This window comes from Mastigoproctus giganteus, chromosome 6 (genome assembly GCF_048544385.1).
Source record: "Mastigoproctus giganteus isolate SK-2022 chromosome 6, ASM4854438v1, whole genome shotgun sequence".
NCBI classification, from domain to species: Eukaryota; Metazoa; Arthropoda; class Arachnida; order Uropygi; family Thelyphonidae; genus Mastigoproctus; species Mastigoproctus giganteus.
Genome location: NC_143580.1, coordinates 66,527,774 through 66,547,264, shown reverse-complemented (window position 1 = coordinate 66,547,264; position 19,491 = coordinate 66,527,774). Strand labels below are relative to the sequence as shown.

Sequence of the window (19,491 nt, the reverse complement as noted above, 5' to 3'; positions counted from 1 at the left end):
CGATTTAGTGAGGGGGGGAGACTGAAGACTGGGGGAAAACAGATAGAAGAATACGGATGATAGAGTAGGCATCCCCAAAGAGGTCAGTGGAGACGAGCTCCACCAGGTGAAGTATAAGGGGTAGGCAGGCAAGGAGGAGAGGAGACAGAGATCCGCCTCCTCCCTCCCCTGCCTGGGAATGGAGTTTTAAAGGGAACCAGGTTAGAGTACTCAGTTCAGATCACCAATGGCGTGTTGGCAGCAAAGCCGCAGAATGTCTTCGTCGGTGTCATGTCCAAGCAGTGTCGAATCCGGTATGAAGGTCAAGCTGCCCATTCTGCTCAGGGGGTGGGATATGTTAGCTGGCAGTGGGGAACCCACCAGGTGAGGGGGTGGGAGAGAGACACATTTACTTCATTCATAATCTGCATTCTCACTCTACTTGCATTCTTTTTTTTTTTATTCTTTTTTTATTATTTATTTATTTATTTTATTTTTAATACTTTTTTGTTATTTTATAATTTTTTTTCCAAGTTTTATATATATATATATTTTTTTTTTTTTTTTCACTCAACTCATTCATCTTTTTCTCACACACCAGGAGGGGATGCAATGATGTGTAGTGTAAATTTAAATACTAATTTAGTATTAGTATTTAAATTTACTAAATTTACTACAGTTCAGTAGTAAATGCTACTGAACTGTAGCATTTATGGTTTGTGTTCTTTTTCTCACACGCTTACACTTTTATTCATTCTTCTAGCTCTCATCTCATTTATTCGACTCTTTCTGCACTGCACTGACTCTCTGGCCACCTCAACTTACTGTTATTCTTCAGTTGTGGTGCAGGCCTAGCTGCAAGTTTTTTTTTTTTTTTTTTGCAGGCCAGGGGAGAATGCAGTGATATTGTTTATGTGGTTCGTAAATGTTTGTTAGTACAGTATATATAAAGTAATGTAAGTTATTTTTAACTTTGTATTCTTTCGGCCAATTACATTTGCTCTTCCACTCATTCCCATTCACTCTCTCTCTCTTTCCCTCATGCTAGTCATCCTTTCTACACTGACAGTGGTAGAGAATGAAAAGGACCTGGGGGTAATTGTGCAGGCAGATATGAAGTTTCCTGAGGGATAAGGAGGTGATTATCCCCTTGTATAATTCAATGGTCAGGTCGCACCTTGAGTACTGTATACAAGTCTGGAGGCCTCATTTTAAGAAGGATATAGATCTGTTGGAATGAGTTCAGAGAAGGGCAACAAGTTTAGTGAATGGAACAAAGGGGTTGCTCTTACGAAGAAAGGCTTAAGTTTTGCAGATTACAATGTTTTTTAGAGACTAGGCACCTGCGAGGTGATCTGATTGAGGTGTATATAGCCTTGAATGGTTTGAGCATGCTCAATGCTGATGGGATTCTTCCTCTTGCTCAGAATAATCACCTGAGAGGGCATAAATTCAAATTGAGGAAAGATGGCTGTAGGATGTGTGTGCAGAAATTTGCCTTTAGCAAGCGGGTAGTTGATTGGTGGAACAGACTTCCATCTTTTGTTGTGGAAGCTGATAGCCTAAATAAATTTAACGTTGAGCTGGACAGGTATTTGGAACGAATGAAGGGGTGAAATCGGAGTGTTTTTTTTTTTTTTTTTTTAATGCTGAAAAGCTTGCTTTCGTACATCGTATGTTTCTACTAATGCTAATGTAGAACTCAGGTGACTGCTTACTTGGAACCAACAGCGACATGCAGCTGAAACTTCTCACTGGGTATGAACACATAGAAAGCAGTGGCCAGTGCAACTTCTCACTGGGGTAGGTTTTGCGGGCGCCACTGTATTGCGGAATGTTAATCCCTTTAGCTCTTGGGTAAACCGGTACAATAAAATTGCCAGTCAACCCCTCTTGCAATTCAGCGGGTGTCCCGTAATTTTCAGGTGAAAACTTATCAGAAGATAATTATGGGGAAAAGAGAGGGAGCGGGTGGTTTACTAATGCCCATCGCAGGACATTTCCATAAAATTTCGTTGGAATGAGTACTGAAATAATTGAAAGTGAGTGGAAGAAATAATATTTTTGCAGGCGAAGAATTTAAAATTTATCAAAGGGAAAAAAAAAAAAAAAACTTTAAAGTTGCAAAGTGTTCAGAAGCTATATATAAATATGTGTTATGTATCCATATGTGTTTATAGGGGATGAGGCATATCTCTTACATATTGCTTATTAAAACCATACAGCAGGAGAAACTTAACCGTTTATTGAACGAGTGAGAAAAACAGTGGAATGTGCTTTTGGCATATTGTGTTCAAAATGGCAAATTTTGACCAAAAATATTGAAACAGATATAAATATAGTGGACAACATTATCAAGTGTGTGTGCATTTTGCATAACACTATAATTGATAAAGAGGGACCAGAAAGGCAACTGCCTTTCTAGTGGAGTTTATGAAAAAAATTAAAAAATAGGAGATTGGGGAAGATTCCCCAACACATCGAAAACTATAAGAGATATTTTCACTACGTTTATTGTTAATAATCCCATTGAATATAATAGCATTTGATTTTTTTTTTTTTTTTGTTTTTTATGAATTGTAAGGTAAATTGTGTACTCTCTTATTGTGTCACTTTAAAACATTTTTTAATGATTGTTTCGATTTAAATTTTATTGTAAGAGTTAAATAATGTAGAAAGTGAGCTCAAAAACATCTAGAATATGATACATTTCGATTCAGTACTTCAGTTATCGGTGGACAATGAATTTATGCATTATCCATAACACTTAAATTAGTATACGATACAAAGCAGATATATCACATATATCAAGATATAACGTACATATAATACATAAATTCATCATCCACTGATTACTGAAATGGAAGTTATTAAATTATAAATTTTCCGGGTTACATTTCTACACAATTTAACTTTAAAAACAAAATTTAAATCGAAACGCATTCATTAAACAATGTTTTACCGTGACACAATAATAGTACACGGTTGCCATAACTAATCTATTTGTGTAACAAAAACTTATGTAAATTATGATAATAAAATAATAAATATTTACCTTCTACATTAATTTCTTGACTTATTTCTTTCCAACATTTCTCCACAGCATTCCTGTTCAAATGTAATTTTGTTGTTTTGTCCCATATTGGTCGTCAAATATACACCTTTGAAATCAAAGCTTCTATGTCCGTGTTGCAATGAATGTGTGGCGTTGACAAGCAGGGGGATTAGCACAACCAGCACTAACCAATTCTGACACGTTTTTGTGGATATCACTGTCTACGTGTGACTTGGTGGAGAGGGGAATGAATCACTTTTTCCGTTAATGGATTAATTTTGGGTGATTGTCACTGATTTTTAGGTATAGCATAGTAATAGAAATCATACAATGTATGATTTCTATTGCTAAATACAATATGTATTTTTAAAATTAATTAAGTTTCATTTAATGTTAACTGCAGATGGAAAACCTAGATTAATTAGAAGGTAGGAAATATGAAACCGATGGGTGTTAGCAATTACTGTCTTTTTTAAGGTCGTGATTTAAAATATAATGCATATTTTACACACCGTGCAGGCTGCAATTTTTTGTACAAAGCAAAACAATAAGAAAACTTCTTAAAAAAGGAATTTATTTACAAAAAATCAATGATAATAAAATTCAGTGTAATGTTTTTAGAAACAGAATAAGTATAAATCTAAAAACAAGTAATGATAAGTTAATTTTAGATATTCCAAAACTTTATTTCTTTGTTGTCATAGTGATTAATTTTTTTTTTTCAAGATTTGAAAACAATAAGGAACTGATGGGCATACCCAATCCCTGTACATTACAGTAGGCAGAATTTTGAATATCATAATTTATGTAACAAATTGGAAGTTTATAAGGGGAAATTTTTAAATATATCAGAACAAATTGAGAAATGCTATGTTTCAAATTCGAATAATGAAAACACTGACTGACCGACTATTTCTACTTACAGTATTTATTAGCATTTTACAGATAAATATAAGAAAAAAAGAACTGTTGTTACTTTGAGAAAATAAAAAATATATAATGGTATTTTTTTTTTTTTTATTTTTTTTTGCCAACATTTCTCCATGGTATTCCTGTTTGAATTCAGTTTGACACTTTTGACCCACATTGAGCGTTTTACATAAATCCATAAAAGTCTGAAATCAAAATTTCAGTATCAGTGCGTAAAACTTTTGGATTACGAGTTTTCTCTACATCTCTGTGAATTCGTGCTTTCTACAGCAACAGCAGTTCTAAAAATTGCCTAAAGGCCAGAGGTGCGAACAACACGTACCCGGTTGAGTGACATCTGTACTTTCCTGGGAATCAGTAAACTTAATTTGTTGAGGTAAGCTGGGGGATTAACACAAGAAGTGATGCCGCTGTCCACACGCTCTTATTGTATGTACTCTCATTGACTTACATTGTTCATTTAGGCTACCTGTGGCTGCTGGTCCCTGTGTTCTACGTGAGAACAATGTAAGTCTACACGAGAGCACCCAAATATTTGAGGACTAGAGACAGCCCTGACCTGCTAGTTTGACACCTCTGATTTGAACAGTGGCTTTTGGTGAAATTATTTGTTTAAAAGTAGTGCTTATCATGGCAGCTCACAGATAGGAAATTTATTCTGTTTTGAGCATAATGATGTTATGCTACTTAAAATTATATTAGCTGCTAAAACATAGGACAAGATAGCTCTCAATGTACTAATTTATTGTACAGTTGTACCCTCGTATCTGCTGATTCGGTATCCTCTGATACAGTTACCCGCAGTTAACCACGGGGTGGGGGGGAACGAAAAAACTTAACACGTACTACTCGCGTGTCCAATACGATGCTTCCCTTTATTTTTTACGATGTCGATTTTAAATCGAATCGCTTTCCTTTATTTTTTACAATGTCACCAACATTATAATGATTCATTAGAGGTTTAAGGGATGCACTGTTTTCAGACTTGAATAATTTCAAGTTTTTGTTTAATTTGAAAGCACAACTCTTGCGTTTGCCCATCATTTTCGTGATTTGTAAACAAAAAAATAAATAAATAAAATAATAATTCCGACACCCTTGAAATAAATAACGAAACAAAATTTGTCCTTTTGTTGTGCGACAGAACACAACAATCAACGCAACACATTAAATCAAACTAAACATTTGGTCTCTCTCTCTTTTGTTTTGAGCGGTAGGTGTGAAGACAGCGGGGGTTTCAAGATAATAGGTACACCAATCTCCCAATGATGACTTATAACGCGGGTTCTTGTCACTTATTTACGACTTGCAACATATCTGTTTATACTTATGCTAGTTATTACTTGAATTTTATGATTTCTGGTTGATTTTTTTTTTTTTTTTTTTAATTTGGAGTCTTGAAGTGTCTCTGTAAATCGAGTCTGCTGTACTTTATTATTACCGCATTTAATGTTGGTAATGTCTTACTGTGTGTTTAATTTATCAGTTAAACTTTATTATACGTATGTATGTACAAGAAAATCACATTATGTATGGGGGTCCGCAGGTGTTCGCTTATATTCGCGGTTTCAGTCATCCACAGTAGGTCTTGGAACGTATCCCCCGCGGATATATGGGGGTCTTATGTATATGTCATTTAATGTAGCTTTTACTGTATGAAATAATTAATGACTTTTGTCTGAAGGTAAGATCATTTTTTATAGTACGTCAATCACAAAATTGTGTGGTGCAGTATCTCTTTCATAGCCTGGTTGGTGGTCATGAAAATGCATGTGATGTTCTCATTTGAAATATAGTGGTGGTTAAGTGAAATGTTGTGAATTTTGATTTTTTTAGGAACTTGAATTTTCACTGCTCAATTTCATAAACTTTTTACAAAGTCTTGAGAGAGTACTTCAGAGAACATTGTATTTGCTGAATTAGAATAATTAAAACCATTTAGACCAGGGGTATCAAACTCAAAGCTGCCCACGGGCTGTAATAGTGGCTCTCAGGAGTTTGAAGACTGCACTAGTATGTAAACAGCCCACTCACACTAGTGTGGCATTATACATGATCTGACACACTACACTAGATTTGTACACTTTATGAATTTTTAAAAATTTAGAGAAGTGCAGATGGTGTTCATCTTAATAAATGTTGTATATCATTTTTACATTTCATACTACAAACCTATAAAAATTGACAGAGTTTGGATTGCAAGGCAAATATTTTAGGGCTGGTTGCAGCCCTTGGGCTGGCAGTTTGACTCCTCTAATTTAGTAGTGTCTTGGTAGAAATTAATTATTTCTTTATAGTAAGTAATAACATGATTTTACAATTCCTTGGTTGTTTTTAATTGTAGTGTTCCTTAGGAGACTTGAATACCACTGGTACTGGCCCTAATAAAAAGACTGCAAAAAGAAATGCGGCTGAAGCAATGTTGCAGTTAATGGGTTACTCCAAACCTACAGCACAGTCAGGAAAACCACCATTGAAAACTACTGGACTTGAGGTTTGTTCACTTGATTATTCAGTTCTTCGTGTAAAATGTATGCAGGGCACAGCAAAGAAATGGGTGATTCTAATAGCTGGTTTTGTTGTGCACCACTGGGGATAGGGATATTTGGATAGTTGTGTTGGTTGTCAGTATAATAGGATTTAGTAACTATGTAGAGGTAGAACTGATATGCAATTTTTATTCATCAGTAAAGTGTATTATAAAAATGACAATGGTATTGTGGCCACGCAATATATTTTTGCTACTGTCTCATCAGTTGTAACATTCCAATACCATCTGTTCATGTCATTAAGACTTGGATGTACTCATAGAGTATATATCTTTTGCACTAAAGAAGATGCCTCTGCATTAAAGAGAAAGTGTACATACATGAAAACATCACTACCCAGGACTGCTCTTCAACTCTGTTCAAGAGCAGTCCTGAGTAGTGATGTTTTCTCATTCACTTTTGTTAACATTTCAGGAGTTGATGGTGTATTTTGCATAAACTTAAATTTCCACCTGTACGAAATCCACAAAGTGCATACATTGAAAAATCATGATTACATTAATCACTCAAATTTTCATTGTCAACTTGTCTCCTGACTTATCTGGATGTAAATGAAGGTTGTTGCGACAACTCTGTCATCTGTCCCCTATGTCCATGTGGCCAAGATGTTTCTGATGCAATTTCCTTGAGTTAATGAAGACATGGTTTCAGCAAAATTGGATTTCTCATCATCATCATCAGCCATTTTCAATCCACTGCAGGATGAAGACCTCTCCAGCAACTTTCCAGTTCCTTCTGTTTTGAGCACTGGCCATCCGTTTACTACTCAAAAACTCATGAATTTCATCTATCCATCTCCGCCTTTGTCTTCCAGGTTTTCTTCTAGCTCCTCTTGGGTACCATTCTGTTATTTTCTTAGTCCATCTGTCATCATGTCTTTGAGCTATGTGTCCTGCCCAAGACCATTTTAGTTCTTTAGTTTTGATAAGAATGTCCTTTACTTGAGTTTGCTGCCTAATCCATGTGTTTCTCTTCTTATCTAACAGTCTGATTCCCAATATAATTCGTTCCATTCTTCGCTGTGTAGTTCTTAGCTTCTCTTCCATTCTTTTGGTGAGTGCCCAAGTTTCACTTCCATAAGTCATGGTGGGGAGTATACATTGATTCATTATTTTCATTATTCTCATATTGCTGTGGTATTGATGAACGTTGTAAGGAAGCTGTTTCCCAATTATGTTATGAGGAGGAATGTGGATATTCCTTGGCCAGCAAGATTGCCTGATTTGATGGTTTTTTTTTTTTTTTTGTGAGTTTTTGAAAAGAGAGATCTACACTGATTGCTTCCATACTAATGCCAATCTGAGTCAGAATCCCAGTGGAAATTCTGTGCCATGTAATGAGAAATATGCTCTGCAGATGGGAAGAGTTCATGTGCTGAGATGATTACCTTGATAGATATTTTTCAAACAAATAAATTTTTTCTCTACCTTAAATTAATATTTTTATAATTTCTTAAATAAAAATTTAAATAACTCTTAGTTTTTATATAATTGCCTGTTCCTTGTCTACACCCTGTACATACAGTGCAATCTCGATATAAAGCACCTCTTCATACCGCAGATATAATCGTGTGTCCCCCCCCCCCACAAATTATTATGAAAAAAACGTGTTCAAAATTATGAAAAAAATTATGAAAAAAACGTGTTAAAAGAACTAGTAGTTTTATATTGGAAACTGGAAAAAGTGAATAATAATAATAATAAATTATTATTATTATTATTATTATTATTATTAGCCATATGGTGCTGCACCAGCCAAAAAAAAAAAAAATCTGAATTACCCTGAGAGAGAGAATCAGAAGTAGAAGGGAATCACCAAGAAAGAGAAGAATGATGATATCCAGCTCAGGACCCTGGGGTAAATGTATTCGTACCTACTGTACGTACTTTACTATATTTTCAAGAGGGAAAATTAGCTAAATTGGCTGTATGTTCTCTTCAATATATTCAATATTCAGTTGTAGAGCATTTTTTTAAGCAACAGGACTCATCAGAGACTAATTACTGTAGACACCTAGTTCCCCCCCCCCCCTCAGCTAGAGATGCAATAAAGGAGTATATCAGCAAAATGCTAATTACAAACAGCTAACCCTGGAGGGGAATATGGCTCTGTTCATTAAGTGTGTTACATTAGTTACAAAGTAAATTTTTGTGAGTAGCAGCACATGGCATCCTTTCTTCGACTAGAAGTTACGCTTAGGATAGCAAAAACTGCAGATGGCTAAATTAGACAAATGTATACATGAAGTAAGAAGTGATTTACATCACATGACTTCACTTCAGCAATATGATAGGCTTTGACAGTTTGGTTTTGATTTAGTTTTCTCAAAACACAGTAAATTCTAGAGCATCAGAAATGAATACATGGCAAAATTAGTAAATCAGTAGGATTAAAGTAATGGCCACAAAAATGAAAAAATTATACAGTTGAAGAAAAGTTGATTATCTGTGGTTGGATTAAAGAGGAAGAAAAATTGCATTCATTTGTAGACTCCATAAAAGATGAAGTGGGCTTGCGTAGAACGAAAACCAGACCAGTGCTTATACAAGTGGTTTCTACAGAAGTATAGTGAATGAGTACTGATAAATGGGGTAATTTTGGAAGCAGAGGCACTTAAATTTCATAAACTACTTGATGGAGATGAAGGCAACATTTAAAGCTTCTGATGGATGGCTTATCATGGGATATCCCAGATTGGTCTTGTAGGTAAATCTGCATTTGGTGACATACAACAGCAGAAGTGTTTCTTGAATTTCTGCATGTGATTCAAGGTGTTGAATCCACAGATGAACAGTTGCACAACTTACGAAACAGTCTGTACTGTAAATTTCTCTCCAACAGGTCACTGGATATTAAAAAGGCACCCAACAAAGCAGGCATAAAAACTAACAGAGAGAATTACTGTGTTACTATGCACAAACAAAATTGGAAATCTTAAGCAGAATTGTGCATTGATAAAAGTCAAAGTCCCCAGTGTTTTAAGCACAGCAACATGTAATCTCTGCCTGTGATTTACAAAAATAGCTCCAATGCTTGGATGATGAGTGATATTTTTGCTTCTTGGTTTGAAAGTGAGTTTATACCATTGATGAGATGCCACTTACCTTCCAAAAAAACCTGTAGTAAAGACTCTGTTACTGTGGCCCACTGCCCAGCTCATCCTTCGGCAGATGTCCTGAAACTGAAAGATGGCAAGACCACAGAGTCACGTTTCTGCCATGGAATGCGACTTCACTAATTTAGTCCATAGAGTTTTTTGTCATGGTGAATGACTTTTTGGTGTTGTAAACACAGAAATTCAAGTTCTAGAATGTCTGTAAACATTAACACTGAATGAAGTTGCATACAATATTCAATTAGCATGAGAGAAAGTAAGCTCAGCAGCAACTGAAAACTGCTGGAAAAAATACTAATATTATTTGTCACATAGTGCAAGAAAAAAAAAAAAACCAAGTAGATAAGAAAACAAAAATTATACGCTTTCCTCCTCACACAGGTAAGTATCCAGTTTGAGCTTTGAATTTATTCAAACTGTCACCTCAACTACCTGCGAGGGCAACTTGTTCCAGCTGTCAGTGACTTGCCAGCTGAAAAAAACTTCCTACAATCTAATCTAAATCTCAAGCCCTGTAATTTGAATTTATGACCCCTAGTTCTGGAATTCTTTAGAACAGGGAGAATTCCACCTTCATTCATTTTACTATGTATTGGAAATTTGAAAGGTCTAAAATTTGTGTCACACGTCAATCATATTGCACAGAAGATCCGTCATTTTGTCACTATGATAGCAAAAATAACCAGATCAGAGTGGGGAGTCAAAGGCAAAGCACTAGGGCTATTCCATGACTGTCTTTTTACCGGCTGTCAGTTATGGTGCTCAAGTTTGGATAGCCTATGCATTGCAAAGGGCAAATGTGCGAAAAATATTCGCAATTCAGAGACCAATATTATACTGTAGTATGGCATGCCGGACAGTGTGTAATGATGCACTGCAGGTATTAACAGGAATAATGCCTCTTGATTTGAGTATACTTTTTAGGTCAGTGTGCTTTCACCATTGAAAAGACAAATGCATGGGAGAATGTTGATTGCAGTGCAGTGTGACCGTAGCTATAAGTAGGAAAAGAAGCAGACATTGGTTTGCCTGATCAGTTATGGCAGGGATGGTGGGATAACAGTGTCAAAGGACTTTAACAAAAAAAGTTTCTTCCATATGTTGAAAAGGCTGGCAGAAGTATGTCTGCTTGGTTCAGTCCAAATCTACAATCCACATTCTTCATTACCAGACATGGCTTGTATTTTGCTAAACTGAATGCCTTGGAAGCCAGTGAGTGTTCAATGTGCATTTATGGGATACGAGAGGACTGGGAACATGCCTTATGTAATTGCCACGAGTATCAAGACCTGAAAGAAGGATTAGTGGGTTATGTGCCTATTCTTCAGTTGTTGATGCCAGAATGTGAGGCATGCCTTCTTGTAACGACAGACAATTTTTTTGGCATTTCAATCCTTTGCCTTAAAAGTTTTTCAAAGAAGACTGGTACTTTTGCAATTGGAGCACCCAGGATGATTAGGCTACAGAGGAATGACTGATATAGGTCTGATTATATTAAGAACAACATTGGAGATCGGTGGCAGAATGCATATTAGTTGCCCTCTAGCTATCAGAATGGGAGTCTTAAATAACATTATTCTTGACATCTGGAAGATGAAGGAAAGTTTTCATCTAAGCGTCCCCTTGTGGTGCCAGGTGTTGTTATCATCTGGACTGGGCAGCGCCTTGTGCTGTTCATCTCAATATCTCCTTGTGGTGCTGGGTGCAGTTCTTGCCAGAGTGGGCTGCTCCTTGTGCTGTTCAGTTCTGGACTGCCAAAATGTGTGGATGGACTGCAATTTTTATTTTTGGGAGAGTGAGCTGGATGAACTTCAGACATTGCTGCATACTTTTAAATGATTATACCTCATTTTCTGCACGATAGTGTAAATTGTATTTGTAATATTATATGTATGGTATTGTTAATATAGAGTGGGATGTCAATATTTTGGCAGGGAATGTCTGGTACAATAAATAAAAATAAAAATAAAATATCTGTTTCTGACTCGGCAGAGGCATTTTGTAGCAGAAGAGTGCCCTCTTCTGCTACAAAATGCCATCATTGAGGAGCAAAAGCAGTAATGGATATACATTGCTGGACACTATATTTAGCGATGCACAGCAACCTTTTATATGTTATTTCAGACGTGTCAGGATTTCTAATGAAACAAGATAATAATTATTGCCACTAGCCTGCATTTATACACCGTGCATTAAGAACCTACTGATTTATGTTAGATTAGCCCATGACCAAGTTGTGTATGCAAACTCCATATAATGTACTTGGACTTTGGAATTGATTTTAAGAGATAATAAGATGCTAGAAACCGTTTGATAATGCTTGCAACAAAGTCATGACTTCCCCATGTACCCATAATACTGCAGAACTGGTTTTCCCTCTCACACTCTCTATATACTAAACAGTGACTGCATTTAACTGCGCTTCTTGATTAGACCGGGGTTCGAGCCTGTCACCACCAAATATGGAGGATGCGGAAAGGTCAGGGAATGACCACCGCATATCCTGGAGCAATATGGCCTTAGTTGCTAATGCTCCTAAAAACCAAATAACAAACAAGCATTTAACTGCCCACAGTAGTCTCAGATGGATTTTATATATAGAGAGAAGTTATAAATAACTAATAAGAATAAGCAGACACATATCTAGTAAATAATACCTAGTTCAATATAGTTAGGGAAGGACGTTATGTGGTTGTTTTCCGTGAAGATTAATTACTGTATTTATTAATCAGTCTTATATCACATGAAATTAATAATGTAGTTTATTAAGCTTATAGCCCAAACCACTATACATTTAAGATGACGTTTCAGGCACCTTACCAATACCCATCATCAGACCATGCCATTAGGAGTAGAAAAATAGAAAGGGTTACAATTTGAATTATATTCCAGTAATTATTAATTGTGAATTGTAAGTCTAAAGTATTTTAGGTTAAATTTCCATTTTGATTACAATAGAAACAGATTAAAAATAAGTAAATACATATGGATAAACATACATAAAAATTAATTTCTTGCTTGGTGTCAGCCTCCTGCTTGCCATTGCTACCAGAACATGATGTGAATATGTAAATCTATTAAACAATAGAAAGATGCCAATTTTACTATCTTGGATCCAGTAGTTCTTGTTGGAGCGGAAGCCTTGGGGTGGACTTTGCTCTCATACTCCGATCATCTGTGGTCGTTGTGCAGGCTGGTTCTGGGGATCTGGAGGGGTGTTGTATTTTGGCTGCTCTTCTGGATATTTGGACTGTTTCCTTTTCCTGTTTTTCCATTTCTTGTTGAATAGCTGGAAATATTGAGGGTTGAATTCGATTCCTTGTTTTCTTTTAATTGTTGAGGTTCTAAAGATTTTTATGAAGAAGGCTTCTTTAAATTTTTTTCTATTGTACTGGTTGTCTGTAGAGAGGATTCTAGTATTGTTGAAGTCCCATGTTTATCCTAGGATTCTAGTATTGTTGAAATCCTATGTGTCACCACATTGGAATGCACGTAAGGCTGTGTCGGATTTTAGGATTGTTCCATATTGTACATTTGCTATTCTTTTGCTATTTTTGTACTGATTGTTGGTATGTAAGGTATGCATATGGTGGTTCTGCTGTCCCTGCTGTGTTGGTGGGGGGGCTGTGTGAAGGTCTTGGAGATGTCTTCTATTGCTCTGTTAATAACATTTAGAGGAAATCCATTCTTCAAGGCAATCCTGGTTATTGTTTGTAGTTCTTGGTGGAGTTTTCTTCTTTACAAATTCTTAATAAACTTATAAACTTAATAAAATTCTTAATAAACTATATTATTGATTTCACATGGTATAAATACGGAGGATGCGGAAAGGTCAGGGAATGACCACCGCATATTCCCGGAGCAGTATGGCCTTTGTTGTTAATGCTCTTAAAAAAACCCAAAAAAATAACTCACATGGTATAAGAGTGGTTATTAAATATAGTAATTAATATCTAGTTCATTCATACTAGTATGCATGGGTAAACTGTGTTGTTTGAAGATAATAAAGCACTCAAAGCCTACATTGGTATTATTATTTCCAAATTGGAAATATGTTCGTAAAGGAGTCAAATTTTTTGTGGTATTTTCTTACCACTTCTGTAACTTCAAAGACAGTAACTAAGGGTTATTATTGTGGAATTCTTTGAAATTTTTTCTAATAGAAAGAAATAGTAGAATTAAAAGTTTTAGTAATACAAACTTAGATCTAATTCAAAGAATTTTCTTTTAAGGTTAATTTTATATAGTAAATAACAATAATAAGTAAACAATTACCAGCTGTCTTTGCACTATCACCATCACAAAAGATCACTTCAGTCACAAGAACTTGTTTTTTTATGGGTGAAGCATATATATAATGTGGTTTACTTATCTCATTACCAGGTGGTTTAGTGGACAGGAGTCTAAGGGATTATCTTTATAATCTCGATCCCAGGGTTTGTGCTCTGAGGGTATCATTACTGCAAGTGTTGGCTTAATGCGTAATGGGGAATGTTGATACTCATTTAAGGATATGTGATAAAAGTTAAATAATATTGTTGGAAAACTCTACCAGTAAAGATATTCTGATTCTAGGGTGGTTGATAGGGAATGACCTAGGTGAGGCACGGGAAACCTTTTGTGGGCCGTAGCCCGAACTAATTTTCTACTGAATTCCATAATTTAAGATCAAATATATCTGTAAATAAATAAAATACAATACATTCTTTATTAAATTGTAGACTTGTATAGGGTAATAAATTATTATTTTCCTATTTCACTTTTGCCTGTCAGTAAACTTCTGGGAGCCTGGCAGACCTTAAAGAAAAACAGAAAAAAAAGGTCCTCCAGTACATAAGATTGCAATGTAAGCAATAAAATGATATAATTTTTATTCATTTAAAATTGTAGACGAAAAATTTAGGAAAAAATATTCGTACTGACCAAATTTTAGTGAGAATTTTTGGGTGGCAATTTTTTTTTTTTTTTTACCAGATTTTAAATATTTGGGGGAATCTTTGATGTTGCAACTCGCAAATTATTTTCAACATGTATGCCAATCAATCTTGATCTTGTTTTTGACTTAATAACTTTCATTAAAAATTACTATACTCAAGAAAATAGTTGTTCGCGGTTATAGATACTCCCAAACATTGAAGCATACCTCTTAGTAAATACTACAATTTTCGGAAAGTCTTCTACTGGAAAATTTGCATAAATTTTAATAAAGAACACGAATGAAATTTTTATCTTAGAAGTTCATTGCTCTTAACTTCGATTAATTTCATCAGAAGTTCCTTTCTTGCCATTTCAAATACATAAATGGTTTTGAAAAAAGGTTTAAATTTGCTTCTTTCATTCTGAAGTCATTAAATCTTGAACTAAATTCTTTATCAATGGCCATTAGCTCATCAGCATAGAAAACATATTCAAACATCTTGTGATTGGCTAATGTAGGAAAATGCTAAGTGTCACCACTCCTAAGCTGTCTTTCCCAAATCTTAATTTTAATCTGAAAGGCTTTGATGTGGACGTATAGTTCATGAATTAACTAATTTTCCTGTTGCAGTTTCAAATTCAGATTATTTAAATGGCATGTAATGTCACGAGTTCAGTCACTACTTTTAAGTTATTGGGCAATTCTGCCTTTCATTTCCATTAAGGTACAAATTTCTTCTCTAAGGCTATAAAATCGTAGCATTTTCCACTTACTCAACCAATGAACCTCACGGTAGTATACAAGACTTCCATATTCAGCCTCAAGCTCTTCAAGAAATCATTTAAATTGATGATGGTTGAGTGCTTGTAATTTTATAAAACTTATAATTGAAACAACTATACACAAAATATTTTCAAATGTAACTGACCTTGCTCATAAATTCTCCTGGTGAAATTATGCAGTGAAATGTGGTAAATTCTTTCTACGTTAAGTTGTGAGGGAAACTAATTTGGATTTTATTCTGGAAACTAAGCCAACCTTCTGCCCAGCCATTGCAGTTGCTCTGTCTGTTGTCACACTTATGCTTATCAAAAGAGAGGTTAATCTTTTTCATTGCTGCCTTTACTTCAAATATGTCATTTCCTGTAACAGTATCTCTTAGTGTTTGAAGGCAAAGCATTTCTTCTGTAGCTTCATCAACTCCATGTATAAAAATTGCAAGTTGATCTGAATCTGATACACCAATACGTTTGTTAACAACTAGCCAAAATGAATGAAGTTCTGAAGATTGTTTTGCTAAGCTATCCTTTAAATCAGTCACAATTTCTTCAATGCATCTCATTATAGTTCTGCAAGACAAGCTGATGTTCTCAAAATATTTCACCTTTTCTAGGCATAAAATTTCAGCAATGGCTAGAAAGCATTCTTTTGTAAATTCGCCATCTGTGTAGTTTTTCCAATGCATGGCAACCTTTCCACTAGCAGTATAGTTAGCATGCACAATTTTATTGGAAACTTTTTGTCTATTAAAAATAAGTGTATCTAGCTTTCCAATCTGTTGCATTAGTTTCTCTACATTGAGATTTCAAATCTCTCCTTGAAATTTATGCCGAATGCTTGGTAGTATAATGGCACTCAACATTATATTCTTTACTTGCGGAGATAGATTCTGAATATATAAGACACAGTGATTTGTTTTTCATCTCAACAGTACTGATGTGTCCACCATTTCTGAAATGTTCTCATTTCATCTGTTAGCTTTCTTTTTTTTTGAATGAAGACATTATGGGGAATTATTGAAAACCAATTAATTAACTTAAATTTTGCAGCACTGAAATAACACTCACCACAAGAGAAAGGAAATGACCAACTGCTCAGCTGACAGTGTCGCAGTTCTCCTTGTTGTCAGCCCTGATGCAGGTTTGCCAAGTGTGACTGGCATATAAATGCTAAATTTTTAAAAATTTATTACCAAATAATATAAATATATACATATTCAGTGCACATACTATGATGGGCTTTCAAAGTAGCCTTTCGAGGTTGTAAAAGTTTTAACACGGATTTTGCAAAAAAACCTCTTAAGATGAATCAACTGCTTTTTTTCACCCAAGTGTACTTGGGTGAAAAACCGATAACTGACTGGTACAGTTGAACATTGCAGTAATAAAAGATAGATGTCTTTCTTAAATTCAATTTGCATTTAATGAATGAATTTCAAAATTCATTCATTAAATGAATGAATTTCATTTAATAATTATTTCTAATGCTTTAATGAATGCATTAGAAATAATCTTAAGTTTTAAAAATTTACAAAAAAATATAGAAAATCATTCATGGAATATAAACAGAAAAGTTGGATTTCAAGAAGGAACTGTTTTCTGATTTCTAGCATTGCTTTATGTAATATAATTTGAAATCTGAAACCGCATCATTTTTTACTTCAAGATATTCCTAAATATTAGTTTAGAATAGACCTAATTAATGAAGAATCAATTTCAACATTGAAGAAATAATTAAATTTGCCATTTACAATTGGCAGTACCACATATATTGCCAAGTCTATTAATTTTTAAAGAAATTGTGGCTAGGATAACTAATATTAAAATTTATAGCTGAAACCTTATGAATTATTTTCACTGGACATATGGTCTTATTGTAAATTTCTTTTGACATAAATACATATAAGGATCATGATAGAATTTGGGCCATAGAAGAAGTCACAGAATGCTGCATGTATCCCATTGACCACAGGTTGCCCATGACTGATCTAGGTCGTAGTCTACTTCCTAGTTGGAGCCGACTAGGCTAGCTGGGTGGGTAAAGTGCCTGCCTGGCAACCCAAAGGTCGCGGGTTCGATTCCTGCCTCAGGCTTGGATCAAAGTACTACAAAAACCTTGGGAGGTGCATTATGGCCACAGAAGCCTATGCGCCAACAACTACCAAAAAAAAAAAAAACCTTCCTAGTTGGGGGGAGGGAGGGAATGTTCATTTGTACAGACATATATATGATGGTGCAGTATGGCCTAAGTTGCTGATATATCTAAAACCCAACAACAACTTAACTGTTGAATTAAATTATACTTGTGTTAGATGGTTTCAACAGAAGAAAGGAATACTCCTAAGACTGTTTAAAAGTAGAATCAGAATGTTTATGGAGAGTTGGTTCTTTTAATATTTTGAGATGAGCAATCTATGCATGCAAACAATTCTGGACATTCTACCAGGCAGTTAATTGTATTGTTTTTTTTTTATATAGAAAATTGAAATTGCTCATCCTATCTAGAGAATGTGATATGGAACTAATGTTTTGTTATTTTGCCTGAAAAGTTGTTCACGCAAGTTTATAGGCAAAACAATTTTTATGGATGTGTTAATTAATGACACTAGCTCACAAGTAAGGAACCTGAAAATTCCTTGGAAAAATTGAAATGTGTATGAAGAAAACTTTGAAATATTGCTTTCAAGAGTTATGGCAGCAGATAAAATAGAGGTCCACCATTGGAAAAAAAATGCTTATTCTTCTTCAGAGAAGTCAACATCACCAGTGCACTGGACATATTGCAGCTAGTCATTTATTTATTTATTTATTTTATTTCATGAGCAACAGTCTACTTCATGGCTCATGAAATCAGTCTACTTTGTGAAATCAAATCACTATACAATCTTATGACAGTGTGGTCTTTAATTGAGATCACCAGTCAACACTGAAAACTAACAGACAGGAATTTGCTGTACTGGTGATCTAATTCACAAGTTTCGGCTGTTGAAGAAGGCAGCCTCAAGGAGTCGAATCATCTGCCCTGTAGAATTGTCTTAGTTCATGGTGGTTTCAAGTTATTTTAAAATTTGATGAAATACCTATGGAGTTGTGATACTGATGCACATCATGATACAACTAATTTGGCATTTTATTTTAAACCGACAGGATTGATCCACCTTTAAAACAAAGTGGAATAAATGCATTCAGTTAAGGAAGTAATTGTGTTGAAAACAAAAATATTTTATGGTGAATATTTTATTTTATGAAAATAGCTTATCTATTGTGATATTTTTTTCTGGATCCAGTATTTCCCAATTTTTGATACATATTCTTTTTTCCATAGAATTCACATATATTCCAGGGACAGGATCCCGACAAAAACAGGAAAGTCACTTTTCTTGATCATGAAGGTAATGTAATCTTATTGGGATATAAATGTTAGATCAGTTAATTCCATTATCTGTATAAGTTTAAAGTTGTAAAGCTTCAAGCAACAGAAAGTATATAACTATTGTGGATATAGTGTAAAATTGTGAAGCAAATCATGAGTTATCTCATTCTTTAATCTCTGAATAAAGAAACCCTTCCCCCATAAAGAAGCGTATATTACTATTTATTTTTAGTGCATGCCGTTATCAGGGATTCATTTCAGGAATTAATGTCTCACTGATATGAGGACAGCAATCCTAATATCCACCAATTAAGGGACAGTAATTCCCGAAATGGGCCACATGGATAATGGCACTCACTGAGATAAATAACAATATACTATACTTCTCTTTATAGGAAAGGGCTATCTATTTAAAAGTTAAGTGTAAGGTAACTTGATTTGCATCACAATAGATGTATGATACTTTTATTTACAAACTTTGGAGCCCCCGAGTGCCAAGTTATTTTAGCGATAGTGACAAGCGATTTTCTCTGAGATATACAGTGCTCTTTCTAAGTGACAAGGTTTAATTTCCTTTCTAGTATCTTTTTCTCTTTTGTTTACCTCAAGAGGTTCTGTGCTTAGTGTAAAGTAAGAACCCAGAAGGAAAAATACCTTTCTTTATTCAGTGTTATATATCTTAATTACTAACTTCTACAACTGTTTGGTCACTGGTGGCACCGCTCCTGCCTGGTTGTGGCCGTGCCAGTAACCTGCTAAAAGAAAGTCCCTCTCCCAGGGCTAAAAGGAACAA

The 19,491-nt window shown here is 34.8% G+C and overlaps 1 protein-coding gene across 9 annotated transcripts in view; it reads left to right on the top strand.

Moving 5' to 3' along the window:
- stau (double-stranded RNA-binding protein Staufen) overlaps nt 1-19,491 on the top strand; it is a 260,623-nt gene that overhangs the window by 160,599 nt on the left and 80,533 nt on the right. For all 9 annotated transcript variants that reach the window (XR_016547104.1, XM_090376022.1, XM_090376020.1 and 6 more), the window contains exons 6-7: nt 6,309-6,458; nt 18,651-18,717. Coding sequence is in view for 8 of the 9 variants with exons in the window: in XM_090376022.1 (XP_090232148.1) it covers nt 6,309-6,458; nt 18,651-18,717 (217 nt within the window). In the remaining variant the exon portion in view is untranslated. The remainder of the gene's footprint in view (nt 1-6,308; nt 6,459-18,650; nt 18,718-19,491) is intronic.